This window comes from Accipiter gentilis, chromosome 34, assembly GCF_929443795.1.
Source record: "Accipiter gentilis chromosome 34, bAccGen1.1, whole genome shotgun sequence".
NCBI lineage: Eukaryota > Metazoa > Chordata > Aves > Accipitriformes > Accipitridae > Astur > Astur gentilis.
In genome coordinates this window covers 7652374-7679968 of record NC_064913.1, presented here as the reverse complement: position 1 = coordinate 7679968, position 27595 = coordinate 7652374, and the positions used below count along the sequence as shown (strand labels likewise).

General features: G+C 36.1%; 1 protein-coding gene across 10 annotated transcripts in view; it reads left to right on the top strand.

Moving 5' to 3' along the window:
- PPFIA2 (PTPRF interacting protein alpha 2) overlaps positions 1-27595 on the top strand; it is a 594728-nt gene that overhangs the window by 487712 nt on the left and 79421 nt on the right. For all 10 annotated transcript variants that reach the window (XM_049791955.1, XM_049791956.1, XM_049791957.1 and 7 more), the window contains one exon: positions 22384-22500. In XM_049791955.1, coding sequence (XP_049647912.1) covers positions 22384-22500 — 117 coding nt within the window. The remainder of the gene's footprint in view (positions 1-22383; positions 22501-27595) is intronic.

The window sequence follows — 27595 nt, the reverse complement described above, 5'->3', positions numbered from 1 at the left end:
TTTTGAGATCCTCTTGTTAGTGTTACGAGCGTGAGTCCGTGTTAAGAGTACGCTAAACTACAGCACTTGCAAATGACACACTAAGATACTTCATTAGTGCCATATGTCACCGGGAACTCAAGCTCTAGTGGCTTCCACAGGGCAAGGATACATAGATTATAGACCACGGCCCAGAGCGATGTTTTTAAATCCATTTCTGCTGCAATGTGCGGTATTAAATGACAACGGTTGCAATTTCCGTTAACAGATTTCACTGTTTCCCAGAACTCTCAACAAATCGTTTCCCAAAAAATAACCTTCAGAGCTTTTTCCCAAGGCTTGTATGTAAAATTAAGCTTTATACATAGTTAATACCACACTGTGAAAAAGTAATTTTTTAATGGCTGCGCTTACTTTGCACATGAATATTCTCCTGCCCATTTTAAACATTTATTCAGCCCTTGTAAAATCTTCCTGTATTAATAAGAATTGTATGATAAGTGGCATTCCAAACCCGTTTTTTTGTTTCTGGTTAATATGCTGGCTTTTCTATCTTTCTTCATTAGTGGAAAATGTGGCATGGCAAATACAGCTTTAATTACATTTATTATCTCAAAGATATACTTTAGGAACCCAGAAAACACTGGGACTGTGTAGAATATGAAATTAGAGAAATTACAGGTTTGAGTTTATATGTCACTGTACTACCATACGCTTTTCTTCAGCATTTGTTGAAAATGCCAATGCTGTTTGCAAATGCCAAACATTATATTGCTTCTGTCAATTGACACATAGATTATATTTAAAACACTCAAGCTTCCTTTTAAAACCTCATTGTTACAATTTCCACTTGCTTCTACAGAATTTTACTCAACTTTGAGGCTAAATTTAACTCTTGGAGCTATCAGAGAGCTTGTGGGAGTTTTGGACCAGAGACCTCTGCTTTGTGTAACTGCATGCATTCACGTATTTGGGCAGTGGGTTTCTTCCTGCCGGTGGGTTAGTTTATTCATTAGGGTGCCCTAATGCTATTTTTTATAGCATCCATGAAAGCATTCATACATCACTGAAGAGAAAGGATGATTTGCAATTTATGATTCTTTATATTCTATACCAGAAACACCAGAAAACGTAAACTCTTATTGACCAAAGAACTTTCAAATACCACGTTAATTGCCTAACTTTTGCTATGCAGGGCAAGTCAAGAAAACAGTAAAAAATGAAGATACTTTTAACAGTTGAGGACAGTTTTGACTCTGACCACGAGGGATGCTGCAGATATGATTGTAGTATCATTACTGCTAATGAAATATTCTGTAATATTTAATATATACGTATTTTAAAGTAAAACCTCGGCTGACTATGTCATGTGCTTTTTACCCATGGTTGGATGTGAAAACATATTTTTATCCCCAGCTGTTTCGGGTCCTATTACCTTAAGGCACTTGTTGTTGCAGGAGTTTCTTGGTGGCCTTAGCCTTTTCATTTAAATACAATACAAAGTCATTCTGGAGTAGAAATGTTGTTAAAGGAATAGTTTGCTGAGAAAAATAATATGTGCATTTCTTGAACGTATAGTATACACAGGATTTCATCAGTCTGAAATTCAGAAATTATGGATGTCAAATCTCTGGATGAAACTGGGTGAAATTCAGTGACTTTTTTTTTTTTGAAGAAGGCCAGGTAGATAGCTTATACCTATTTCTGGTGACTTTAAGTATATTTTTTGGCGAAAAATCTGAAACAGCCTTCATCTATAGTACCTTGTTTTACCGTATTTTCTCATAATGGTATAACTGAAAGTTATTGCTTTCTAAACTCTCTCCTACATATTAATTTTATTTTTTTTAAGCTATAAATTTACACAGGTCTAACTCTGGAGAGACCTTCTTTGTGGTCTGAACTTTAATTTTAAATGTCTATATAATTATGCCAGATTGTATCTTTTCTGCAAAGTTGCACATAATTAAAAATATCTTAATCTGAAATTTAATCTTTATATGCTATATGTAATTGCTTTTCATTCTTCCTTTAGCCTTAGCCATCTAGTTACATGTTAACTCTGCAAAAAGTTATTGTTGTCCTTCAGTTTTAAATGCGGTAATGAAGCAAAATGAAGGAGGGTTTTGTGGATGTTTCTCATACTCCATATTCCAGAGCATTAATTCCTGTCTCTACACATTTGAATTAGGATGAGTGGCATGGCAGCTGAAAAGGTTGAAAATTACTACAGCAGCACTACATCTTTCATTGCCTTATTTTTTTACAAAGTCAAAAAGAAATAAGCACAAGAAATAGTCAGTTAAGTTGCTATAGCGATTTCATTTTATGTAGTCAAGTAATTCTAATCTAAGTTCTCGGAGGGAAAAAACACTAAAAGTCTTTGTGGATATTAAACTCAGCAGTGCTGATCTTTGCATTGCTATCAAAAGCATTTCTTACTAAATTCAGGGCAGAATAGGTCTAAAATTCAAGGCATTTTACAGATAGCCACTTTAGTACATTAATTTCTATTGACGTACTTGAGACAAACTTCACCATTCCTCTTGCAAAAGTGGTTTCTTAGTATAATTTCCATAAATTTATACCACAGAGAAGAATTCTTCAATTTTGAGTGTAAAAAGAACATATATTTTCTACAGTGACAGCAAATAATGATTTTGCACGTATTTTGGTATTGTTATACAAAAACATTGATAAAAAATGCTCATAGATTTAATTTCCCTGTCTATAAATTTCGTTAGTGACTTATGCCTATTTATGTGTTGGCCACAGTGTACTGTTGGCAAACTAGTAATATATGTTAAATAAGTTCAGCAACTTTGATGTTCACTGAAATGATTTTGCAGAGCAGAAGTGTGTAGATGCCCAAATGTCTTAGGGTAGTTTTAAAAGACATCCTGAAATGCTCTGTTCTCTTACCCCTCCATTCAGCATGTGGCCACCTGTAACAAATCCTAAAATAATGATGGCATGTTCAAATTTTGCATTGACTTTTCATCTAATTTGAATGCCTCCTACATATTCTTTAGAAGAAACCAGTTTGTAAGAAAGACTGTGATCAACAGAAAGGATGTGTGGTCTGTGCTTGTTTTCATGGAGAGCTTCTTTAGAAAAACGTAGCTGAAGGGAGAGGCTTTTTATTCCTTCATTAATCCAGTGTGATTAATGGTTCTAATAAAATCTTTGATGTTGAGTGCTTGGTAACTTGTATATATTACTCTCCTTTAAATATCATGTCATCAAGAGAACCGTTACTTTCCATTTTTACTTTCCAAATATTGTAAGACCCCAAATATGAATAGATTAGGGTGCTTCAGGATGTTACTGCTGTTAAGGAAGAGTCAGATTCTTCCACTGAAATGATAGATTCAGGCTTCTAAGCATCTCCACTGCAATTTGATGTTTTTCTTAGAACCTTGTGTCATGGCTAATACTTCTCCTTTGTTTTATTTACTTGTGAAATTTTTAATGGGATTTGTTATGTAAGGATTTGTGACTAGAGTGAATCCCATTATCACAGATTTATCATTGAAGAGTAGAGTTTAGTTTTAGTCAGATTATTCACAAAACAGCCTGAGATCTATTGCACCTCTCAATTTTCTTCTATGGCACATCCTTATGTATCAATAAGCATACATACATTACTCTCAAACTGCTATAAGCTGTTAATTGCAGTTTCTGAAGAACAGAAAAATCTAAGTTTTGTAAGATACTGCTTAAAAGAACATGGCAAAAGGTAAAAAAGCCATGTAAAACTGTGATTTGATAATTTGTCTTTCTTAATTGTTCCCCCAAACCTGCTGTGCAGCTATGAAGCAGTTGTTTAAATATACATTAAAAGAGCAGACAGCTAGATATTTTAAATATATTTTGCAAATCTCTTCAAATCTACTTCATTTTTTTGTCTGACAGAAACATTTGACTTAATGAAACCTTGGTCCCCCATGATTAGAAACATGGGTGGTTTAATGCTTTGGTTTTATCTCTGAATAAATGATGACTGGAGATTAAAAATTCCCAGTTTCCTCTAAACCTTGCAGCAAAAACACTCCATAAAATTAGCATCTTCATCAAAATGAGCATAAACCTAATCCAGTATATTCTCTCACTAATATTCATTCCTTAAACATCATACCTGTCACCTTCACTACTGATTATTGTTAAGCAAGTGATGACAAATGTTTAGTCTTTCACATCTTTTTTTTTTTCCAACTCTTTGGTCCAAATAACTAAACAAAAGTAACTAGGAAATCTATGACAAATATTCATACTATTCTTTTGTTTAAATGTTATATTCTCATTTTTATAATACCTGTGGCCTCAGACTTTTACCTTTGGGGTGAAACTGTATTTCTATTTGCATTAAAAAATGTGGCCTAATCTTAATTACAATTTAGAGTGCTGCAGAAATATAAATATTTATTGGTACATTTAGTAGTAATACAGTCCATCTTCACATTCATACTGGAGTGCTTTTATTGCACATTTTTTACTGTGATTGTTATTGCATTACTACACTCCCAACAGAGCTCCAGTAAAGGACCAGGACTCCATTTTGTTGTAAAAAAAAATTTAAAACATGCCTCCTGCTCCATGCCTTTTATAGTATAAATTTGCCTTGTAGTGTCCATTGCTCACACAGCTGTGGAACAGAGAGTGTTACTGTAAAGCCAAGGTAGCACGCTGACCTGTGCAATACATGTGATGCTCATTACTTACCCCTTTTACTATCACGGGAGCTCTGCAAGTATCACTCACGGGACTCGGGCAAATCTGGTCCTTTTTGGATATCTTTCTCCTAAAAACATTGAGGTTATTTTAACTGGGGTGACTGGTTGACTGTTCCTACAGCAGAAAAAGTAGGATGCAATCCAATAGAATTCATGGGTGTGATGATCAACTTCCTAAGTATTGGTAGATGAACTTGGCCAAATTGCATACCTTGAGTTTTGACAGCTGATGGCTGTAGTGGCATCTACTCTGGTACGCAGTCTGCCACAAAATTGTTGTCCTGGTACACCGCATAAATCCTAGTACGCTGTGTGAATCCTAGTGTGCTCACTACATCATAACTCCATGTTTGGGAGTTAAATACTGAGTACATGCCCTCACCCCAGCTCCGTGCCTGTTTTTTTTAATGGAAGAGAGGCTGGGGCTGCAGGCAGGGAGGGAATGACAGTGCTTTCCATGAGGTCCTGAGACTCAGTAACTGTAGGACACGATGTTCAGGGCTCTCTACATAACACAACTGCTCTGCAATTAATCAGCATGTAGGGAAAATTTCTGTTTTCTGGATCTCATGAAGTTGAGTAATTGGAATTATTTTGGGGGTCTGTACAATGGTTTGTATTCATCAGTAAATAGGGATCACGGAGCATGCCTGACATTTCTGCACAACAGCAAACAAATATATCAATATGTGACACAGAGCCGTGAAGCTGAAGAACATGTCTCAGAGAGTGATAAATGGATCTCCTGGTATCGTTTCTACTTTATTCCAGAGAATTACAGAATAGGAAAGCTCTGAGTTTCTAGCACAGGTTTCGTGGATTTCTTATTTACCACATATTCCTCGCCCAAAGTAGAAAAAGGGGAGAAAGAGGAGATGGGATGACAGCCAAGGAAATACAAGGTGAAAGAAGAACACAGGGATGGCAGGAGCCAGATGTGTCGGTGAGCATATTTCACAATTGTTTGCCTACACACCTGAAAACTCCAGGAGATTAATGAAACTGGAAGGTCATTTGTATATGGGTATTTTAGGGATTGTTTGTAGTCAGCATGAGATTAGACACTGGGATAAATTCAGATTGGATTTAACGTCATATATTTGGCAGCCCTTCTAGGGAGCTTAACAAGTCAATGGAATACAACTCTCATCGGCCGTGGTTTCATGAGGATATGTTAGCAAATGCCTTACTTTAAAGATGCCGACTTGCTAAAGTAAAGAATATAGCATATATTTAAAGGTATGCTTAGCTGATTTGCATTGTAGAGCACACTATTACTTGTACAAAGGATATCAGTGAAAATTTTAATGTCTAATGTTTAATTTGCTCACAGTATACACAGAGTACCTTTCATGAGACATCAGAAAGAATACATCACTTCGCTTTGATTGGGTATTTTGGGATTCATAAACTTTAAAATGTATGCCATATTATGCTGCACTGGAAGTATAAATTCAGGTTTAAGAACACAGCTGATTATCTTTCTGTCTGTATCAGCTTCAGGGTCATTTGACATTTGTCAAATTAGATGTTCATGCAGCTCAAGATAATTTCACTGCAAGAATCAGTCTTGTTGCTTCTGTATCATTAACAATCTTCTTGCACATCCATCTTGATACAAATGCAAAACCCATACCCATTATCCTTTGCTTTTAATCTGCTGGAACAATATATTGTTTTAACATTTGTTTAATGTGCTTGTTTGGAATGATTATGCAATTTTGTGTATATTTGTTAAATATTACATGTTTTATTAAGAACATCCACATCCACTAACTCTCAAACCAGATTTTAAATAGTATAACAAGATCACAGTATTATGTTTTATGCCTGTTACTCTCCATAATCGATTTTTTAATGTATGAATAGGCCTTACATGCTGCATTTGAATAAAAGATTTAAATTAATAACATGAGTCAATAAATAGAATCAAATTTAAGCTTCAATAGGCTCATATTTATTAATCAATATTCCCATTAACAAATGAACTAGAAAATGTATCATTTGTGTTTTCATACTAGACGAAAACCCAACAGTGCCCATGCAGCTCTAAAAGTATTCTGCAAATTCATAACATAGTTAACTAGCAAGACAGTAAAAACTAATGTCTGTGAGCAGTGTCAGCAATAACGTGAATCAAGAGCAATTTGCTACTCAGAGATCTGTATAGGCCCTCCATTGTCAATAGGCAGAGCAAGGTCCAAAAGCATGACAAATCAATTCCACGTTTATTACTGATAGACTATGAAGAAAATTATTGCCATTTTGCTACTGGTCTGCTAAAGCTGATAAAACAGCTTAGCAATAAAACATTTATGAGAAAAATAGAAATAGAGACTGTGCTGGGGACGTGCAAAGGACAGATGTACCTTGGTAAATGCTTACCTAAGTAATCATATCAGGAGATTTTTAAAATTAGGGGGTTTTTAATTTAGTGCAAACAAGTTCCCATCATATATCTGTAATAGAAATAAATACAGAAATAATTTTACTTGAGATCCAAAAATGTAAAAAATATTTTGGGTTTGATGAGGCAAAATTAGATACTCATACTTCTTTGGGAACTTGACTGGAAGATGACAGCATTAGGAAATATTAAATAATCTTCAGTAATCAGGGACTATCAATGTATAGGTGGAATTATTCCAAGGGGAGCTGTAGAGGGTTTGTTTTACCTGGTTCAGTCCATAAGAAATGATCCAGCTTGCTTGACATTGCATCTGGAGAGTGTAGTTTGGACACCTTTAATCATATAGAATCCATGGTTACAAAAAAAGGAAAAAAAGAAACCGTGTGTATAGTTCTTTTGCATTAGAAAATGGCTATCATGTTAGATTCCTTTCTGCAGTAATCCTAGAATGAAAACATTATTTTAGAAATTCACCCTATGAAGAATGTTCTTTATCATTAAAAAATGTATAAAAATTGTATTAGTGAGGACCATATCCTTGACGTTCACTGGAGAAATCTGTGGGAAAAAAATTACTCCCAGTAAGAATGTCATTGAAAAGTATTACGATCTTGACTAAAATTAATTGAGTACATTTGGTTTAAGGTATGAAATGTAGACTTTAATTCACTTTACTGTGCTTTGATTTTAACAGACTGGGAGTTGGTTGAGTTTTCTTCAGTTTGTGCATGCAGATCAGGGCTTTGATATTCTTTAATTGTAGTTCTGGGGTAAGGTTCATTTCCTTTCTGGATTTTTACTCATATCCTATCTATCTGTTGTATTTTCATGTTTGTACAATCAGTAACACAGATGGTGATTTTAATACAGATACACTGTATAGGAAAATCTAATAAAACTGACTACACATGCAGAATAGTGGTGTTTTCACAACAGATGTGTCCAGTCAAAATAAATCTAAACAATCTCAGAATCTCTAGGTGACAATATGCAGACAAAGAATACAAAATTTCATTTGGGGAAGACTGTTTTTACTCGGAGGGAAATATATTAATGTGATCAGAAGAGGAAAATGGATTTGCAGTGCAAATAGCTAAATACTTCATTTTAAGCTGAGCAGGCTTTTTCAAACCAAATTATATACCTTAAGCATGGGTAGTTTTCAATTAAGTGCTTATGTACTAAGAGCAACTACAGAAAGCCCTAGAGGCATTTTATTTTATTTATGATTAATGTCCTGGATACTAAAAATATGTTTGTATATATCCATATATAATTTTATACACAGGATGTAAATAATTATATAAATAAAATATCTGTGTATATATTATCATATATATCATATATATACACACACACACACATGCTACGTATATATATTTCAATAACTCATATATTGTTTAAATAATGAAGATCATAATGTTTCTGCCAAATCTATCCTTGACTCTGACCAGCTGGAAATCATCCCTGGACTACCAACGAACTCTAGCGCTTTTGTATCCCGGTTTCGGTACATTACTAGTGTCTTTGTGAGCGTAATAATGAAAGAATAATAAATTTGCTACTATTTTATTGAGCTTGGTTAGAAAAAAAAAAAATCAAGAGAAATTAGTCAGCAGGTGTCAAATGCACACTATAATGCAACCATGTAATTGATATTTGTTATTATTTTTTCATTGTGCTAGTCTCTGTAAAAGACAGTTCTTTCACTGCTTTGTATTTCATACAATTTTTGTAACGAATTAAAAATAGTACATTTTTGTTTAGTTAGATAAGGGTTTCTGAAGAAAATGTACTGAAATGTACCTGGTAATTTTCTGTGAAAAATCTTGACAGATATTCTTTTTGGTAATAGCAACTCCACAATTGCTTTAAATGACTCCTGTTTGCAAAGTGTTGCCATTACCCCATAGAAATAGACGGTGCATGCTCTAGACAGTTATTTACACAGTAACACTTAATTTGGTTCAGAATTCGTAATGAAGCGAAGGAGACTAATAAACCCTATTGCCTTATTACCAGCCTAACATGTTAGTGTATTATTACATTTAAAGTATAAAAATGACTGCTGATCCAGGCAGTCAGTGTTCAGAAGGAGTCGGGCTCAGTGACGGTTTAAAGGGAGGGCAGGAGGTCCTGCGAGAGGTCCCCCACTGCGGCCAGCCGAGTGCCACAGCTGTGGGCCACCCCGGGACCGCAGTACCCTTGTCACGAACAGAAGTGACCTTTGTAGGCAGGTCAATCAAACACTGATAGCCAGGACCTGCCAATAGTTACGACCACAAACCACCAGCAGGAAAAGGTCACGTGTGGTTAGCGTCTTCATGCTTTCCAGTTAAAATTACGAATCTGTGGCAGATGCAGAGCGTCTCCAGTCATCTTTGCATGTTGTCGTTCATTATTTGCACTTCAGCGACATGAAAGCAGAGTCTGAAAGTGCTAGCCACCATGCCAGCAGGGTCACGGAGAGCAGTGCCTGCGTCAAGATTATAAGAATAAAATAATCAAAACATACCAGAAGCTGCAAAAGCAAGATGGTTTAGCTTTCTTTGACAGAACTTAAAGCATAGAAGGTAAAGACTTATCTAAACCATGAAAGAACTGTAACTGAGGGTGGGAGCTCAGTGTACTACCTCCCCCTTTTGCCACAAGGTAAAGACCCTCTGACTTTTTAAGTCGACTATCTTTTACAGTGCTCCTCTGATCAGCTTAAAAAGGGTTGCTGTAAATCTGAATGTACGTTCTCTTGCAGAGCTTGCTATCAGATGCTGGATTTCTGGTAATGATAAGGCAACGCTTCTTGGCCATTAAGGAGTAAGAGTGTAGAGATTCTATTTCAATTTCCACTTATTTAAACTCCATGTAGCACAAACGTACAAGATTTGTTTTCATTAGGCCTACTACTGTCTAATCTCCAAGGGTTATAAACACTCCCTCACAAGGATGATTTCACCTTAATCAGTATTTCTCCATAGCAATGAAAGCTAAAAAGCAATATTAATAAAAGGTCAACAATCTCAAAAAGGAAGGAAGAGAAGAATTTATGATGTAGAAATGTTGAAAATACGTATTACTCATAACTCCTACAGGTTTTTTCTTTGAATAAAGTAGTATTTTTCTTGACACGTCAGGACACATTTTAAAGGGCTCAATTGTGTAAAGTTTCTGGAAAGCTCACCACTTAAATAGCAATAAAATACACTGGAACCCAGGCAAATATAAAATAAAACTAGCTGAGGTTGTCCGTCAGACACGAACACTTAGTGTACAAATGAATTTTCAGAGTGATACAAAAGACCTACTTGCAAATTTTCCTGTTTCTGTTTTAAGTAGTTGAATGGGAGAGAAGGCAAAGTGCTGCTAAAAAAACCAAAAACTTTTATGTTTTTTTCTTCCCCCAAAGTGAGGCCAAAGTGCATTGTTAGTACTGAAGGTTTCATTCCCCACCTTCAAAGTTATTTTTGCAACCTGAAAAGGCTTTTTTTTTCTTTTCTTTTGTTCTCTCAAAGTGTGGCTAATGTTGACTACAATGCTGTACAGTCCATAAGTATTTTAACTCCTACCTGTTGTGAAAATAAAACTCTAAGTCTGTATTTACACTTTTAAATATAACTGGTTGCAAAGCTCAGAAACTGCATTGCTGAATGGAAAAACTAAAGCATTTCAGCACTGAAGCCATCTTCAGGGAGACTCATTTTTTTCTGTTGTTTTAAAAGTCTCTGTATGGATTTATGAGAAGTTTGGTTTACGAAGCCAGAATGTGCATTTATGATAGCCTGAAGAGCATCTTGCATTCAATCTCTCAAATGCTGTGTATATAGCCAGTCATAAATCCTATGCAGTTTATTTGATCATGATACGGAAAGGTACTGAGATTTTAGCTACCACTCTGGGAAGGAAGATCCCCCTCACCACAAGCCAACACCTCAGTTTTCCATGTGTATTTATTAATTTCATTTTATACATGGATAACTCCAAAATTCTGTATTTGCTTCTCTGTTGGGAAAAAAAAAAAACAAACCCAAAAAACAACCCAAAACAAATCTGTTTCTTGCCTTACTCCCTTCTTTATCCCATCTACCAAAGTCAGACACTTTGGTAGATGAGAAGGAGTTTACATTATTAGACAAGTTAGTGAATCTTAGACTTTCATCTGCTGTTGTCTAGTAAAGAATGTTGGAGAAGGTGGCTGAGCCACACACATCACTTCTCCCTGTGGCTTTTTGGGAACACTTTCATGGTCTTATTACTTGACCATCCCACTAGTACATCTTTCATCAGTTATTCAGAGACGAAGCAAGCTCCCTACTTGGGCTCTTCCTTTGAACAATATAGAAAATGAAGCTGATCAGAATTTGCGACTCAATCCCACTGATTGCTGGAAATAATTAAAGCATTGTTGATCTTTATGTTGGGCTAAAAAAGTTGTCATTAGTGAACGACTAAATAGAGTTCACTCAGTCAGGTTGATTAGTATATAAGTTTTTACTGGGAAAAGGAAGTCTTGTGAGAGTTTAAATGGCAGGTGTCAGGACGATATCTGCCAAAACCACCTAAGCCAGTGCACTGCTTTACATATTGAAATTCAGATAGGTCTTGTTGCAGTGCAATCAAGCTGCTAATCCTGAGATCCTTTGTAGTGCTGCACGTGTGCCTCTCCAGGGCAGCTAACACTCAGTTGGCACCTCTGATTCTCACCGCGAGAGCTTGTGATCCAACCGCTGTCCTGCGGGGCCGGTGGTTCCACCCACTTCTGTGCTATTTACTGGAAGACCCTGTACCTTGGCGCAGGCAAAACTTCCTCTGGGATCCTGCAAACAGTGGCAGCATGATGTAACTTAGAAGTGGTTTCTTTCATGCAAAATAGGATTTATTGTGCCAAGGGGTGCCATGTCGTGATTTTGCCTTTCCTGCCTTGTTTCTTATCTCATTCCAGAGCACATAATAAAACATAAACAAATACACAGGGATATGTGCAATATTCATAGGTATGAATGTAGAGGTTTCCCCAGTTCTTCAGGATGTATGTTCCAGGCATGTTTGAAAATAGGACTGTTCAACTGGAATATGTTTAAAGCCTAGAAATGGCTAATCTTCTTGCCAGAACAAATTAAAAATCTTAATAATGTACCTACTTTCAGGCAAAATTTAATTGCTCATTCAAAAAACTTGCCACTATACTGTAAAAACAGATTTCCATTCATGTCTGTTCATACTAATTTGACTACTTCTAAACCATCATGTTATAATGGCTATACAGAGTTCTTGTTTGTGATTTATCAAGTGGCCTATCGTGCAAACTTATCAGTGGTTTATTCAGTGATGTGAATATGTGTGAAAACACATACAGGCGAGTGAATACTATGCTATGCTGAAATTGCTGTAAATTGGCAGTCATGAGGCTGCAAGTGATTACAATGCAGTGGGACAAGAAGGAGTATAAGACGGAAAGTGGGGGGTGGAAAGACTTTCAGACACCACCGTGACAGTTTGTTTTGCCTTTGGTTTGTAAATTGCACTACTTTGTAGACTGGAGGAATCTGCTAAGAAATTTCAAATCCCTGGTAGATTTTTCTCTGTATTTGTATAACATCCCCTGCCCCTGTAACAGAGAATGCATTCTGCGCCTCAGGTACCACAGTTCCTAGTTTTGCATCCTCTATGAAACTATGATGAAGTGGAAACTTGTGACCAGCAACTCCCGGGCACTTACTCATGCTGCTGCTGATACTCTGCTGATAAACTCGGACTGAGAGGATGGAGTCACAAATGTCTTAAAGCACTGCAGCTAAATCTGTCACACCTCAACTGAGAGAGTCATTAAAATTGCAGTAAAAGCTGAAACTGTCCAGTGGGATTCTAATAAAATATTGAAAGTCTCTTTTCGACCAGGATTATTAAAAGATTCTTTTTTACTCATGAAGAAATACAATTAAAATTAATATTTTGACATATCCAAGGTTTTTATGTAAGTCCTTTTCTTACAATTTACAGCAGGCATCCAGGTGACCCCCACTGAATGAGATGCATCCTTCCTAAACCTACCTGCAGGAGCACATAAAATCTCACATAATTGTCTCGGTTTGGTTAAAATGCCCTTCCCTTCATGAAAAAATCTCCTTTTATGATACCTGGTTTTTACTCAGATTCATAAAAGGATCAATTTGGGTTTCATTAAAATGTTTTGCAAGTGTGCATCCCATGCTGTGTTTTTCACAAAAGAGTGAAAGAAATATAGTATATTGTTTATACAAGATCCTGATAATACAAAATGCTGATTACCATTATAATTCCTTTCAAAAGCTACATATAAAATGTCAAGAAAAAGTATGTGCATTTCTGCCCCTATAACTAAAATAAAATACTATTAATGACAAATTTATTTTACAATTGAAACAATTTCAATCACCCTATTTAAATATCCTGAACTCTCTAACCAGTGGCTTCTGAAAGGCTGTGTTGAGGTTAACACAAACTAGAAATCGATAAATAAATTGGAAAAGTCTATATTTATGTTTATGAATCAGGATTTACATTACCATTGAAGCAGAAGGAAATCACTTCAGTCTCTAAGTATCCTTTATTCCTCATGCTACACTTAATATTTACCATATAAAGTGATAGACATTGATTAAAGCTTAACACAGGCTATCCCTGTCAAAATTAAAGCGAAGTCAGAAGGTGGACCAGGAGTCTGAATTATGTTCTCAACAGACTGAAATCTGATGTTTAACAGTGTTTAAATATAGACTGTTATGATAGAATAATGTAGAAGGACATCCAAGTAGGCAATTTCAGTGTTCTCTGAAAGACATACATAAATAAGAACTGGATGGAAAACTGACACAATATAGTCACAAGAAGTTTGGGTTAACATACTATCCATGTAAAAAGAAACACCTTCTTGATAAGAGGAGATTAGACAAAAAGCCTTCTAGCAAAGTGAAACATGGTTATTAGTGAGTTTAATTGCCTAGGACAGATTTGTTTCAATGTTGGGAGATCAAAGCAACAAGTCCAGTGGTTTAAGGTAGGGCAAGTTTATAAAAAGCAGCTTTTCAAAAGCTTAAAATAGTTGTCTTCCTTTAACACCTTACATTTTTTTAGGTTCTTACTGGTTTTAGGGGACTGTCTATATAACATTGTATATGTGTGGTTAGAGCCTCTGTTAACAACAAGAGGATCGTTCTAAAACTCTTTAATGATAAAGTAAATAAATGCAAAGTAGAAAAATTTAAATAATTAAGTAAAAAAAAATTCCTACTGTTTTAAATATTAGAAGGAATCCTACAAAAAGAAACCTCTGTAAACCTTTGGCCATATAAGTTTATTAATTACATATCTTTATATCTCTACATATTGTAATCATTTATTCAATGGAAATCAAAATTAAATCAAGATGATTACAGTAATTACATTTAAATCCTTTGCTGGTGGATGGGTTTGAATACAATTTAAATAGCAAAAACAGTAAAGAAAAACTCAATAGAGAAGTTGATTATGCAACTAAATCTAATTATGCAACTAATTAAAATTTTTATTTTAAAAATTAGAATAGGATTTTACTTAGCCTACACAGAGGCCATATACTTTTGAAAACAACTAAATTTTTTTTTTCTCTGTACCGTACTGTGTACAGTAGTCAGTACTGTATACACACTATGAGAAGGGAAGTATGTATCCATAAGGTAACAGAAACAGTTTTCTCCACTGTCTCTGAGAAGTGGGCAGCATCAGGCTAGTGTATAATACTATATTACAGGCATGTTTTTTACTTCATAACTTGAGTTACATCTGGAATTTCTTCAGTCCTTTGATGGTATTTATTTTGCTTAAATTTAGCCATTATAGTGGGAGCCCCTAGTTTAAGATAATCGTCTGTTTTCCCTTCAGTCAGGAGAAAATGTATGCACATTGTTCATCCCACCTCTTTCAGCCACAGAAGACCCACTGGCGATGTTTCTCGCTCCAACGTTTATGTAAGGAATCAGATAACCACTTCAATCTAAACGTTCAACAGTTTGGCTTTTCAGTTATGCTGCTCTGTGCCAGCAAGATAAGTTCAAGATTTTCAGCTCAGTTATTGTAATTCTGCCTGAAGTCACTGCCTGACACAGGACGCCGAATGCTGAAAGTTAGCAGTTTTGCTCTCGGTACTCTGTGCTCTGTGCTGGGGTCACATACGGAGTGCTCACTTTTTACAGAACAGCAGCACTCGAAACAAGGCCTCGGGGGCCACGATTTCAAGCAAAAGAAATTGTTAGGGGTAGGAAAAGTACCCAGAATACTTGGAATTTACAGTATATGATATACATTGATAATAACAACAGCTTGTCCCTGAGGATGTCAGAACACTTACAGGGAAAGCCTAGTGGCGAGGGCATTACTTTGTCTGGTCCCTAACTGACCAATATTCTCTGATTCACCCCAAATCTTATCAGGTAACACCACCAGTGATCATCTCAGACTTCCAAATCCTGAGCTCCCCCCGCCGAGCTTTCAACTACAAAATCATTCTTCCTGTCTAAAGTTATCATTCTTCCTTCCTGCAGCTGTCAGTGCTACTTATGGACCAAATATCGCCGTGATTTATAACAGAAGAAGGAATGCATTTAGTTCCTTTCCACCAGCCTGGAGGGATTTCAACTTAATATGTGAACAGGAAAATATTTTCTTACATATTTTTATCTTATACCTAAACCATGTCTGACAAGTTTCGTGGTGTTTTGTAGGTTTTGTGCTCCTTTCTTACTAGATTTAAAGTAATTTGATCAAGAAAATAAGAAATTAATTTAGGTTTGTTCTTACACATCTGGTTGCAAAGTAGCAGTCATCTTTCTGTTATTACATGCTCACAAAAAAGCCCAGAACACCAAAACACGGGGCAAAAAGCAGCCAAAACGTCATACATCTCTGAACAAAATCATGAGAGATTAAAGAATGCTGGTGCTTTGAGGGAAAGTCTGGCAGCGAGACAGTTACTGCTCCTAGGAAGTCTCATAAAAGCTTTTCCATTGATGCTTGAGATATGTGTACATAGTAAAGAGGCAGGAGCAAAGTTCTGTAAATGTAAGACACATTCCTGAGTGACACCAGACTGCACAGACCAACAAGTGCGTAATTAAAAGGTGGCTCTATAGTAGGCAACCCTTAATAAAAAAGTGTAATAAGCTGGTAGTTCCTTTTCATTGCTGTTACAGGTAAGTGTAGTATGTATTTGTAGTACAGTTAATTACCTGAAGCCTGAATCTATAATGAGGTAACGAATGGCCACTCAAACAATTGGAAATAGTGAACAGATTAAGTTTCAGCAGCAGAGGTACCCAGTCACTTAGGATTTTGTGTGTTTAGAAATGGATTCTGATCTCACACCTCTCAAATACTTTAATTAACTGTTTTGTAAAATACCCAATGTAAACATGTAGAGGAAATGCTTTTCCTGCTTTATTTTGTGTCTTGTGAGAGACACTTCGCACCGTGAATAAATCGGTTGCATCTTCATGTATAGTTTGTGTTCCAGTCTGGGGTGGGGGTGGGGGGTGGGGGGGTGTCCAATGAGCCTAGTTCAAATGTTGCCATATTTGTGTGCTGATTTTTCCTTTTCTTTTTGGTTATCCTTCACGGTTTAGTAGTTTTTGCAACTACAATGTGAATCTTTTGTTTCTTTCCTTTGTATGTTAGTCTCCTACTACAGTTAGCAATCAGAGTGTTTCCCTTGCTAAATAGATGGAATTTATGCTATTTCTTACTGATTTATAGTCTTATTCATTATGAAATTATTGTCTTATTACATTGTCCTTTTCACCAGCATAGCTGATGGGTATGGTTGTATAACATCAGGTACTTCTTCAGATCAGTTCTGGCTTATGTATTGATATTCTGTTCTATGGTGTATTTTAATATTTGAAATTAATATTCCCTTAATACCTGAATTCAGACTACTCTTTTCAAGTGTACAGGCATGAGATGTAGATTTGGTCATTTATGGAAATGTATATTTGGTCATTTATGGAAATGAAGACCAGTTGTAAATTTGAATCTGAATCGTTGAATCCTAACTTCATAAAAAAATCATTTGGTGATGTCGGTAGATAATGGACACAAATTTTGCTAAGATTTTGGAAGGAATTTATATGAGTAATGTAGTAGGCATGTTTACCAAAATTGTAATTCAAAAAGCTGGGCTTTAGGAAAGTTGACAATATTTTAGAGTTGAGACAAAAAGGTAAAAGTTGTGTAAGGATATGTTCAAAATGATTATGACAGAGTGGGGCTTTAGAAACTATGCCATTTGTTTCTGTCTACCTTTGAAATCCAGAAGACAGAATCTAAATAGATGGAAGTTCTTTAAAGTTTCAGTGTTATGAAATTGTCCCTTGTCAGTCATAAAAAATGATTAAAAAATGTAAGAAGAATATTGAAGATCAAAATGCCTGTGAGAAGAGAACAAGATAAAGCAATGTTTCTTTAGATTATAGGATATTGTCATGGGCTTAAGCAACAAAAGTTAGAAAGGTCCAACTAGAAAAGTAATACTCTACATTCTAATCTTCTTAAATTCACAACCATTGTTTCAGTTCTCTCAGTCAAAAAAACAACTTTTCACTTCAGCTGACTGAGTTTGGCAAAGTCATCAGGGAGCCAAATTTAAACTTGCAATGGAAACCTATCTTTGGACTTAACCATGGAGAGACTAGCATCTCTGAAATTTTACACTCCCTTTACATTAGAGTCATGTTGAAATGTGTTGCTGTGGTCCAGGTCAAATCTTGACAAGTGTGCTAAATAGGAAAATAATGTCTGTGATAGCAATTTAGAAAAGGAATCTAATCATTTGAGGTCCACAATCAGAAGCTGATAAAGAAAAAATACATGATATGTTTGATCATATTTTAGCAGGTATAATTTGGACTTGAATTCTTAGGTTGATTGTCCAGTTTGGGGTACAACAATGGTAAATACAACAGTGGTATTTATCCACATTTATTTTCTATTAATCTGTCTTTTAATTTTTTGGGGTTTGTTTGGTTTGAGCAGATATGACTCCAGCCTCAAGAATGTTACCTTTTACTTTTTCAAAGGAGAACTTAGCATGAAAACCATTAGGAATTTAACCTTATGGGGTTAAATAGTATGTAGGTACTTGGAAAGCTGTCTGTAGACAAGTTTTCATAGAATCATAGAATGGTTTGGGTTGGAAGGGACCTTAAAGATCATCTAGTTCCAACCCCCCTGCCATGGGCAGGGACACCTTCCACTAGACCAGGTTGCTCAAAGCCCCGTCCAGCCTGGCCTGGAACACTGCCAGGGATGGGGCAGCCACAGCCCTCACCACCCTCACAGTGAAGAACTTCTTCCTCGCATCTTATCTAAATCTACCCTCTTTCAGTTTAAAGCCATTACCCCTTGTCCTATCACTACATGCCCTTGTAAAAAGTCCCTCTCCAGCTTTCTTGTAGGCCCCCATTAGGTACTGGAAGGCTGCTCTAAGGTCTCCCCAGAGCATTCTCTTCTGCAGGCTGAACTGGAACTCTCTCAGTCTGTCTTCATAGGAGAGGTGCTCCAGCCCTCTGATCATCTTTGTGGTCCTTCTCTGGACTCACTCCAACAGTCCATGTCCTTTGTATGTTGAGGGCCCCAGAACTGAACGCAGTACTGGTGTTGGGGTCTTATGAGAGTGGAGCAGAGGGGAGAGTCACCTCCTTCGAACTGCTGGTCACGCTTCTTTTGATGCAGCTCAGGATACGATTTGCTTTCTGGGCTGCAAACGCACATTGCTGGGTCATGTTGAGGTTCTCATCAACCAATACCCCCAAGTCCTTTTCAGGGCTGCTCGCAATCCGCTCATCGCCCAGCCTGTATTTGTGCTTGGGATTGCCCCAACCGATGCGCAGGACCTTGCACTTGGCCTTGTTGAACTTCATGAGGTTTGCACGGGCCCACCTCTCAAGCCTGTCCAGGTCCCTCTGGATGGCATCCCTTCCCTCCAGCATATTGACCGCACCACCAGCTTGGTGTCATCGGCAAACTTGCTGAGGGTGCGCTCAATCCTACTGTCCATGGCACCGACAAAGATGTTAGACACTTGCTGGTCCCAATACTGACCCCTGAGGAACGTCACTCATCAATGGTCTCCACTTGAACATTGAGCCATTGACCGCAACTCTTTGAGTGCAATCATTCAGCCAATTCCTTATCCCCTGAGTGGTCCAGCCATCAAATCCATGTCTCTCCAATTTAGAGACAAGGATGTGGTGCGGGTCAGTGTCAAATGCTTTGCACAAGTCCAGGTATTTGACACTGTCCTGCATGACATCCTTGTTTTGTAGTAGGCATGTTAAGTTGGACATCATAAACATAAAAGCATCAATATAAGAAAGAGGCATTTCTCAAAAGTAGTATTACTGAGTTTTATCTGTATTGAACAGTCAGTTTCTTACCTAGATCTGTGCTATTATCGCTGTCTGCTGTTGTAATGATCATTAGAATTTAAGAAGATTAAAGAGGCTACCTAGGAAAAAGATTAATCTCATCCATGTCTTCACCTTCACCTGTTTCACCATCTTCATCATCTATTCAGCCATGTTTTTTCTACTTGTGTAGAAAGTTACACAAATTTTTCAGTGATTAAATTAGCACATTTTCAAATAATTTGCACATTATTGAAAGTTCAAGTTAAATAAGAAATAAGTAAGTAATAAACAAGAGTGTGGTAGCCATTAAAAACCTTTTGCCTCAACAAACTGAAAAGTAAAAATTCACTTTTATTTGTAAGACACAGGAGATTTTCCATGCTTCCTGAGGAGCACTATTTCTGCCTTAATTTATTCTTTAAATCAAGAGGAGAGAACAAGTATGAAAGCAAGTTAGCTTTGTGGTTCTTCAGAACTTAGATCTGTTATCTGATGACTACCCTAGAGCTGAAACTTTTAAGACGAGCCAGACTTCAAATTCCATGATATTCCTGTATACAGTTACTCTGCATTCATTACAGTAATAAAACCACTGAAAAAATAAGCTTTAACAATGGATAGATTTTTTGCAAAGAAATTGTTCCCAAAGACTCAATAATCAAGTGAATCCCCCCAAATAATGATACACAATATTGTATTCTTTTATTTGCCTTTCACTTTGAAGGGATAATTGAATTTTATTTATTTATTTACTTACTTACTTAGAAAGTGGTGACCCTAGGGTACCTAAACACCAGCAGAGGCCAAGAAAAAATAAACCATTGTGGAATATGTGATGAAATGATAAAATTTTGCAGTACTGTTAATGCAATATTCTTATTGAGCTAAAGGGTGATTAAGGATTTGTATTAGACACAGGTGATAATTCAAAATGAAGGCATAGTGAAGTCTGCATTGTAACGGATCAATGAAGGATACTCACATGAAATCCAGATCTATTGTTGACTGCCAGTTAACATATCCTGTGATTTTACGTTTGTTTCACATCATGTTCAATTACTCTCCATAAATCATAATTCTATAATATATACATTGAAGTATATCCCTTAGTCTATCTGAAGTCACTTTTAGCACTAATTGATGGCTAATTTTGCTTGCTGGGAATCATATTTCTGTAGTTGAGATTTGAGAACCATTTGAACAGTAAAGAAAAAAAAAATGAGTGAAGCTATTCAGAAAAAAGAGTTATTAAATTACCGATTACTGTCTACCAAGGGAGTCTATGCTAATGAGATTATAAAGACCTTTTTCTGTTATTTGAGACAGACCTAATTCTCTTATTTAAGCAAAACATTTTAAAGCTCAGTGTATTTGTACAACCCCAAAAGACACAGATTGTCTCAATTTTAATTCCACTCTTATATTTTCCTATAATTGCTTAGGGTGGAATGTTGCCCTCAAGTCTCAGTTTTGGCATTGAAATCAGTGGGAGTCACACGAGTTCTGCAAGGGCTGTAACCTGGAATTTAGTGAGCAGTGAATCAGCCTGACTCATACCACAACAGTTTTCAACATTTGTATTAAGACTTGTTTGAAGTGATGTGTCTCTGAGATCTCAAATGCTTTTCAGAGCAGATTCAAATAGTCTTTACAATCTGAACTTAAACATCAGTTAAAAAACATATTTGAAATAAAGTCTTTTTTTCCCCAACTAAATTATACAGATCAAAGTAAATATATTTTTAATGTAAATTAAAATTAAATTAAATTAAATATCCCACAAAATCTTGGCTGCTGTACAAGCTTACCAGGTAGTACTGTCTTAAATCTTCCCTCCTACCCCTTGCCTTTGTATTCTAGGACAGGACAGTGGTTTGAGGCATTTCTGACTCAGGATTTATGCAGACACAATACAGTGACAGAAGCCTTTAAATTTACACCAGCTTTGCAGAAATGACATCTATACATCCTACCAGTCTTCTACTGTGTTTAATACACAATATTATCCACTCAGCAAATCATTTATTATATGTGCTTATGAAAGCAGAATGGTACAGAGAGATCTAACTGTGCAATTTATCAAAATAAATGTTTTATATTAGCCAGATCTTCCAACTTAGCATAGTATAACATGTAAAATGTTTTAGGACCTGAATCTTTCCATCCTGTGTATTGTCTTAGAGTAAGCTACAAAGTTTGAGAGAAAGCAGCGTATTTTCCACTAGCTGCATGGGATTTTTAATAGCACTACCAATAAATAAAACAATAATTTTAATACAATAAAACCTACTTGTCTATGCTCTAAAATAGTCAATGAATACCACAGAAGAGGACATTTACGTACACTTTTTCTTAGCAAAAAACACTGAAAACTTATGTTGCAGTTACTAACAGATGGGAAGTTGACAGAAAGCTAACACTTCGCTTTACATCACTTGGTTTTGATTCATAGCCTTTTGGCACTGTTTTTGCTATAACACCAGTTTGGCATCCATTGTGTGCTATATGAAAGAATGAGTCTTGTTCTTGCAGTGTTACAAAATCAATGCCTAACAGCTCTTTCATCTTTTGAGATTAAAAAAAGTACCCTAGCATGAAGTTATGATAGAAGATAAAACAAGACAATGTTGACTATCCTGTCATTTATTGGTTCCTTTGTATCCTTAATGGCCTTTAGTCATTATTAATAGGTTTGGTTTTTAAACTTCCCTGAATGTACAGACGTAAATTTGCAAATGCTACAAATTACCAAGATAGGATGAAAATGTTAATAGATTTAACAAGTTGTCTGCTCAGTAGTTTTTTGGTTTCTTATGTATATTGACCACTTATTTTCTTTCTTTTGCAGATTGTAGCTTTGCGTGAACAAAATGCACACATTCAAAGGAAAATGGCAGCTGGTGAAGGGCCTGCTGAATCAGAGCATATTGAAGGAATGGAGCCAGGGCAAAAGGTTCATGAAAAGGTATGAAATGTTACTTTTCATTGGATCACACAATCAATATGAGAAATAATCAGATGTTAGATTTTTGTAATGTGAATATTTTGTGGGATATCCCTTTAGAATATTGTCTGCTTACTGAAACCAGTATCAAAAAATGAGCTTGTTTAAATGGAAAGGAAATGCAAGTGGGCAGGTCCTTGCTCTTTGATAGGGTATTGAGTTAGACCCACAGCTTATAACAAACTTTTCTTGGAATTTTTTGCATAATGCTACAATTAAGGGTACTATATCCTGTAGAGTGATCCTCTGTAGGTCACATACAGAAGAGCAAGGTGTAGTGGCACGTATATGTGAAAGGGTATATATGCAAAAACTGCTGCCAAAATAGTCCATAAGGGGATGACAGAAACCTAAAAACTAGAAAAGAAGATTTTCCTCTCTGCTACCTATAGATACTATTCAAATTCATGTCCATGTTCAACTAGAGAGAAGTGAAGAACATTTTACTTAGCACTATTTCAATAAGAAATAGGTATATAGAATTTAGGCTACTTGCCTCTTAAGGCTGAAAGAGAAAAAAAAGGTAGAGAATATCAGATTTAGAAACAAGGTCTTCTTCTAAGCCTTCGTTTTCCACTTTGATAAAAACCAAGTTGCATATCTTCCTCTCTTGCTTCACAGTTATTAAATTAAAATGCAAGCATAACATAACATTTGGCAGACAGCTGAAATGAGTAGAGCTGCTGCTTGGATCTCTAATTGTGCATTTTTGTGTAATGGCATGTGATGAACAGTGGCATAAATCATACTTATAAAAAATAACATTCATCATTACTTATTTATTTTATAGGCAATCCAATTCACAAGGGCGCACTTGCACTGCAAGCATTAATTTTACATGGTTTGCGGTTTATTTTATGTTTGTCTTCTTCTTTGAGTAATCTATGTGGTTGAGAAACATACAGTAAACAAATACTGTTCAGCCACTTTCCTCTTCCTTGCAAAATCTTACTCTTTGACACATCCGTGAAATTCTGCTAAAACAGTGAACATCCCACTCACTTGTGCTTTCAAATACAACCACACTGCTTAGCTGAAAATCTCTAATTTTCCACTTTCTTTGCAAGCTGTGTCTTCTCATTTGAGTCATTGGGTTCGTTACTTATAAGTAGAACAAAGTGGAAATAAGAATATCTGTCCTTTAAGAAATCTGCATATTTAAACATTAATGAAAGAGGAATGAAAGCCAAAGTAACACATCAATATCATTTTATATGAAATGTTTCTAGATTATTATGTCCAGAAAAATTCTATGCTTCCTAATCAAAACAATTTAAGTTGGTCTTGTTAAGCTGAGTTAAAGGCTTGTGCTTACTAATTTTTGCTCCTTATAGCAGTGAAAGCATACTGGAGAGGGAGTTAACAGGAGGCTATACTGACACCAGATCAACGAGTCCACTCTTCTTCACATCCTCTGCACTAGCTGCTCTCTACCTTTCTACTGTTACCTTAGTGCCCACCATTAATTCCTTCTTATTTTGTGCAGAGAAGTCACCACTTTGTAAGATATTTCAGCTGAAGCCCAGACTCTAAGCATCCGTTGAGAAAATATTCCTTCAACTTCAGCAGTAGGGATGGAGAACAATAAGCTATGCAGTAACGGTTTGTACCCTCTTACAATGCACGAGATCAAGGTTCAGGTTCAGTCAATCTGAGTAGATCCTACATTTTATGTTTCAACTTTGGGTTGAAAAGGCTGATAGTCCCAACAACTATATAGGTAGAACTTAAGCAGTACCTTCAGGAAGTCACTGTATTAATCATCCATATCTTCTTGGACTTCCCAGGAGACACGGATGTGGTAAAGTCTATGCAGACATCGAAGTACAGCTTGCCTAGGTTCCCAGAACGGGTAGTCCCAAACTGCTAGAGGCAATTAGAGGATTCCTCAGGTAAAAGTTACCTACAGAAAGAGTTAGCCAGCATGGCTAACATGGAAAATGTGAAGACTGGACTGTTTTCTGAGATTTAGGTGTGTCAAAGTTTAACATCCATTCTGAAGCAACACAGAAATATTGGGTATTCCTTCAATGTTTAGACTTGGTGCTAAAAGTTGTTACTATATACTTTTAGGCTACTTCCTCTTAAGAGGACAGAAAGAACAGTCCAAGAACCTTTCTGGGCCATTCATTTTCTTTTTCAAAAACTCTTGGAAAAATGAGACATTGCCAGAAAACTGAAAAGTTAGTCATGCCAATAATCAAAACAGTATGACCGAAGTTGCATTAGTCTGTTTATCTACACTGATACTAGCAAAATTCTGAAAAAGCTAATGGGGAAAATTGAAAATTAAAAAAACCCACTCCAGAACCTGAAAATCAAAGAATGCTAAAATGAGAGTTTGTGCATTTTGTAGAAAGTAGTTTATGTATATATATTTTTATGAGACAAAAAAATTGGTTCAAAAGGAAATTGTTCTACTCTACCATAAACTGATTTCTATAAAGCAATGGCTCAGTACATAGTTTGTTTTTTTCTTTTTTTAAATGAGCAGTAAGGGAAATCAAGCTAGTTAATCTTTAAGAAAGAGAAATCTTATTAATGGTGACAGGCTGTAATCATAAATGGAGACTCATTATCAAGTATGAATAAAACATCTCAAAAGAAAATAATGGTAAAATAGAAGTAATGAGAAGTATTAACTATGAATATTTATTACTTAAGAAAAGAAAAAAAAACCCACCAAAACAAACCAAAAAAACCAAAAACCAAAGCAAAAATTCTAAGACGAGAAAGAGTGAATGGCTTTTAATTCTGATTTCACAGAATTCCAAACTTTGTAAGATATCTGCTGTAGGAAAGTATTAGGGATTTCAATATGGAATCATCCTGATTTAAAAAAAACCAACAAAAAAAACAACAAGGAGCCTCTTGGGTCTAGCTTTTTGTGCCTGGAACAGACTGCAGATCACACTGTGAGTTGCTTTCATTGGCAGGTGGATGCCAGGTCATTAAACAGGTAAGGTCACACATATTCTCTAGGGGGGACCTGGACCAGGTAGATTAAAATTTCTACTCTATGGCAATAAAGCTTCTAAGCTATGTCATTTAAGCAAGAGAAATTTAAAAGCTAGCAAATACAGAAACTTGTGGAGAGGGCCACTTGCACAAACAGAAGAGCTTTAAAGGATTTTTAAAAGTTGTTTAAAAAAAAACTGAGAAAGATCACCTGATGTGGGAATTAAGATGCAACCATTTCTATTATCAGATATTCTCTTACCTAGATCTGTGACCACTGGACACCACTTGCCACCACCCAGATCCTTCACTTGATCTGTAAGAACAACAGCCTGATTTCCCCACAAGGGCAGGCCAGGGAAGGCAGAATTCCCAGTGAATGAAGTGCCCATTGGGAAATCTATTAGGAAGCAGGTAGGGAAGCTGCAAAGGTGGGACTGGACAGCATTAGAGATCAAGATGATACCAGTGGAGGATGCATGCAGGGATGTTAAAGGAAAGAAGCTGGGCAGATATGAAGCTCTGCAGTGGCACAAACAGTGAAGAAGGTGTTAACAGGGCAATGTAGAAAAAGATTGTTATCATCTGGTAGAAGACTAAGTAGGAATAACTTGCTATCCATTCAGATAAGGTTCTACTATAAATCACAACGTAGGAAGATGAAATGGATTAAGTGTCTTATGAGCAATAAGCAGAATTATTCAGAAGGTAGGACCTACACTGAAGATAACCTAGGGTGGTGTAATTGCCAGTGACAGAGGTAGGATCTCAAACCCAGGTAGGGAATAAGCTTCATCCATTGGTATGGAAAGAGCCCTCTGATAAAACCTCATAGTTATTTTTTAGGAATTCATACAAGGTATGGGAAGGCTGGAATGAAGAAATATAACACCTACATGATATGGGAAACAGGATTGTAATAATTCTACAGAAGTGGTTCTGGAGATTAATGTGGATGATAAAAATACAACAGAGCAACAGTATAAAGGCAAATGCCATGGTGGGATAGCTAAACAGAACTTGAACCTGCAGAACGTGAAATATTCCTGGACCTTCCTTAGCACCAATAAAGCTTCAGCTGAAGTCTTGTATCCAGCTTTGGGTCCCACTCTTGAAGAGAGATGTGGACTGTCTTGAGAATTCAGAAGACGGCAATAGAAACAATCAGAAATCTAGAGAACATAACCTGTGAGAAGAATTTTCAAGATGTAGGCTGAAAGCCTGGAGAAGAAGAGACTAATGGACACAGAATTATTATCTTCAAATATATAAAATGTACCTTCAGATATAAAGAGAATCAGTCAATCAATCTAGTGAAAGCAAAGAAACACTAGAACAGACTGCTGAGATCAGAGGGAGTCTCCACAACTGGAAACTTTTTAGGAATTTTAGGAGAAATAACCTACATTTGAGACAAGGTACAGTGCCAAGAAGGTGGTGGGCTAGATGGCCAGCTCTATGATTGTGTCACAGGGCAGCTGAAACATCACTTTAAATTCTCTAATCACAAGCACTGTCCTCTGAAGCACCAAGGCTTCCAACAGTAACATACTAATTCCCAATAAAAATGATAATATATTCAGTAATTGCTTCAGAATTCTGAATACAAAAGCAGTCTTATGAGATGCTAAAGCAAGGCATATATTCTTCTCATCGACAACTATATGGCCAGTTCTCGTGTATGAAGGCTAAAGGGAACTTTAAAATAGAGAAAATAGACAAAAAGTATTCCAATGATAAAATTAATGAAACAAAGACAAGCAATAAATATGAGAAACAGTTAATAAGTATGTAGAGTAATCCAAGAATATGCAAAACTCCAGAATTGGCCCTCATTGCCATGTATCAGTGTAATTTTTTTTATGTGAAATAATGAAATCTTATTAATTGTTTAAATCTGTAAGAAAAGTTTCAAAGGAAAAAGAAAATAAAGAAATTGTAGCATACCAATGATCCAGTTAAGCAAGCACTTTTTATTCTCAGTTCAAAGCTGTGACAGGTTTTAGAGAAAATCCATCAAAACAAATATTTGGGATTATTCCTATGCAAGCTTTTTTTTCCCAGGTTCTATTTCGTTATGTATAGAACTGTATCAGAA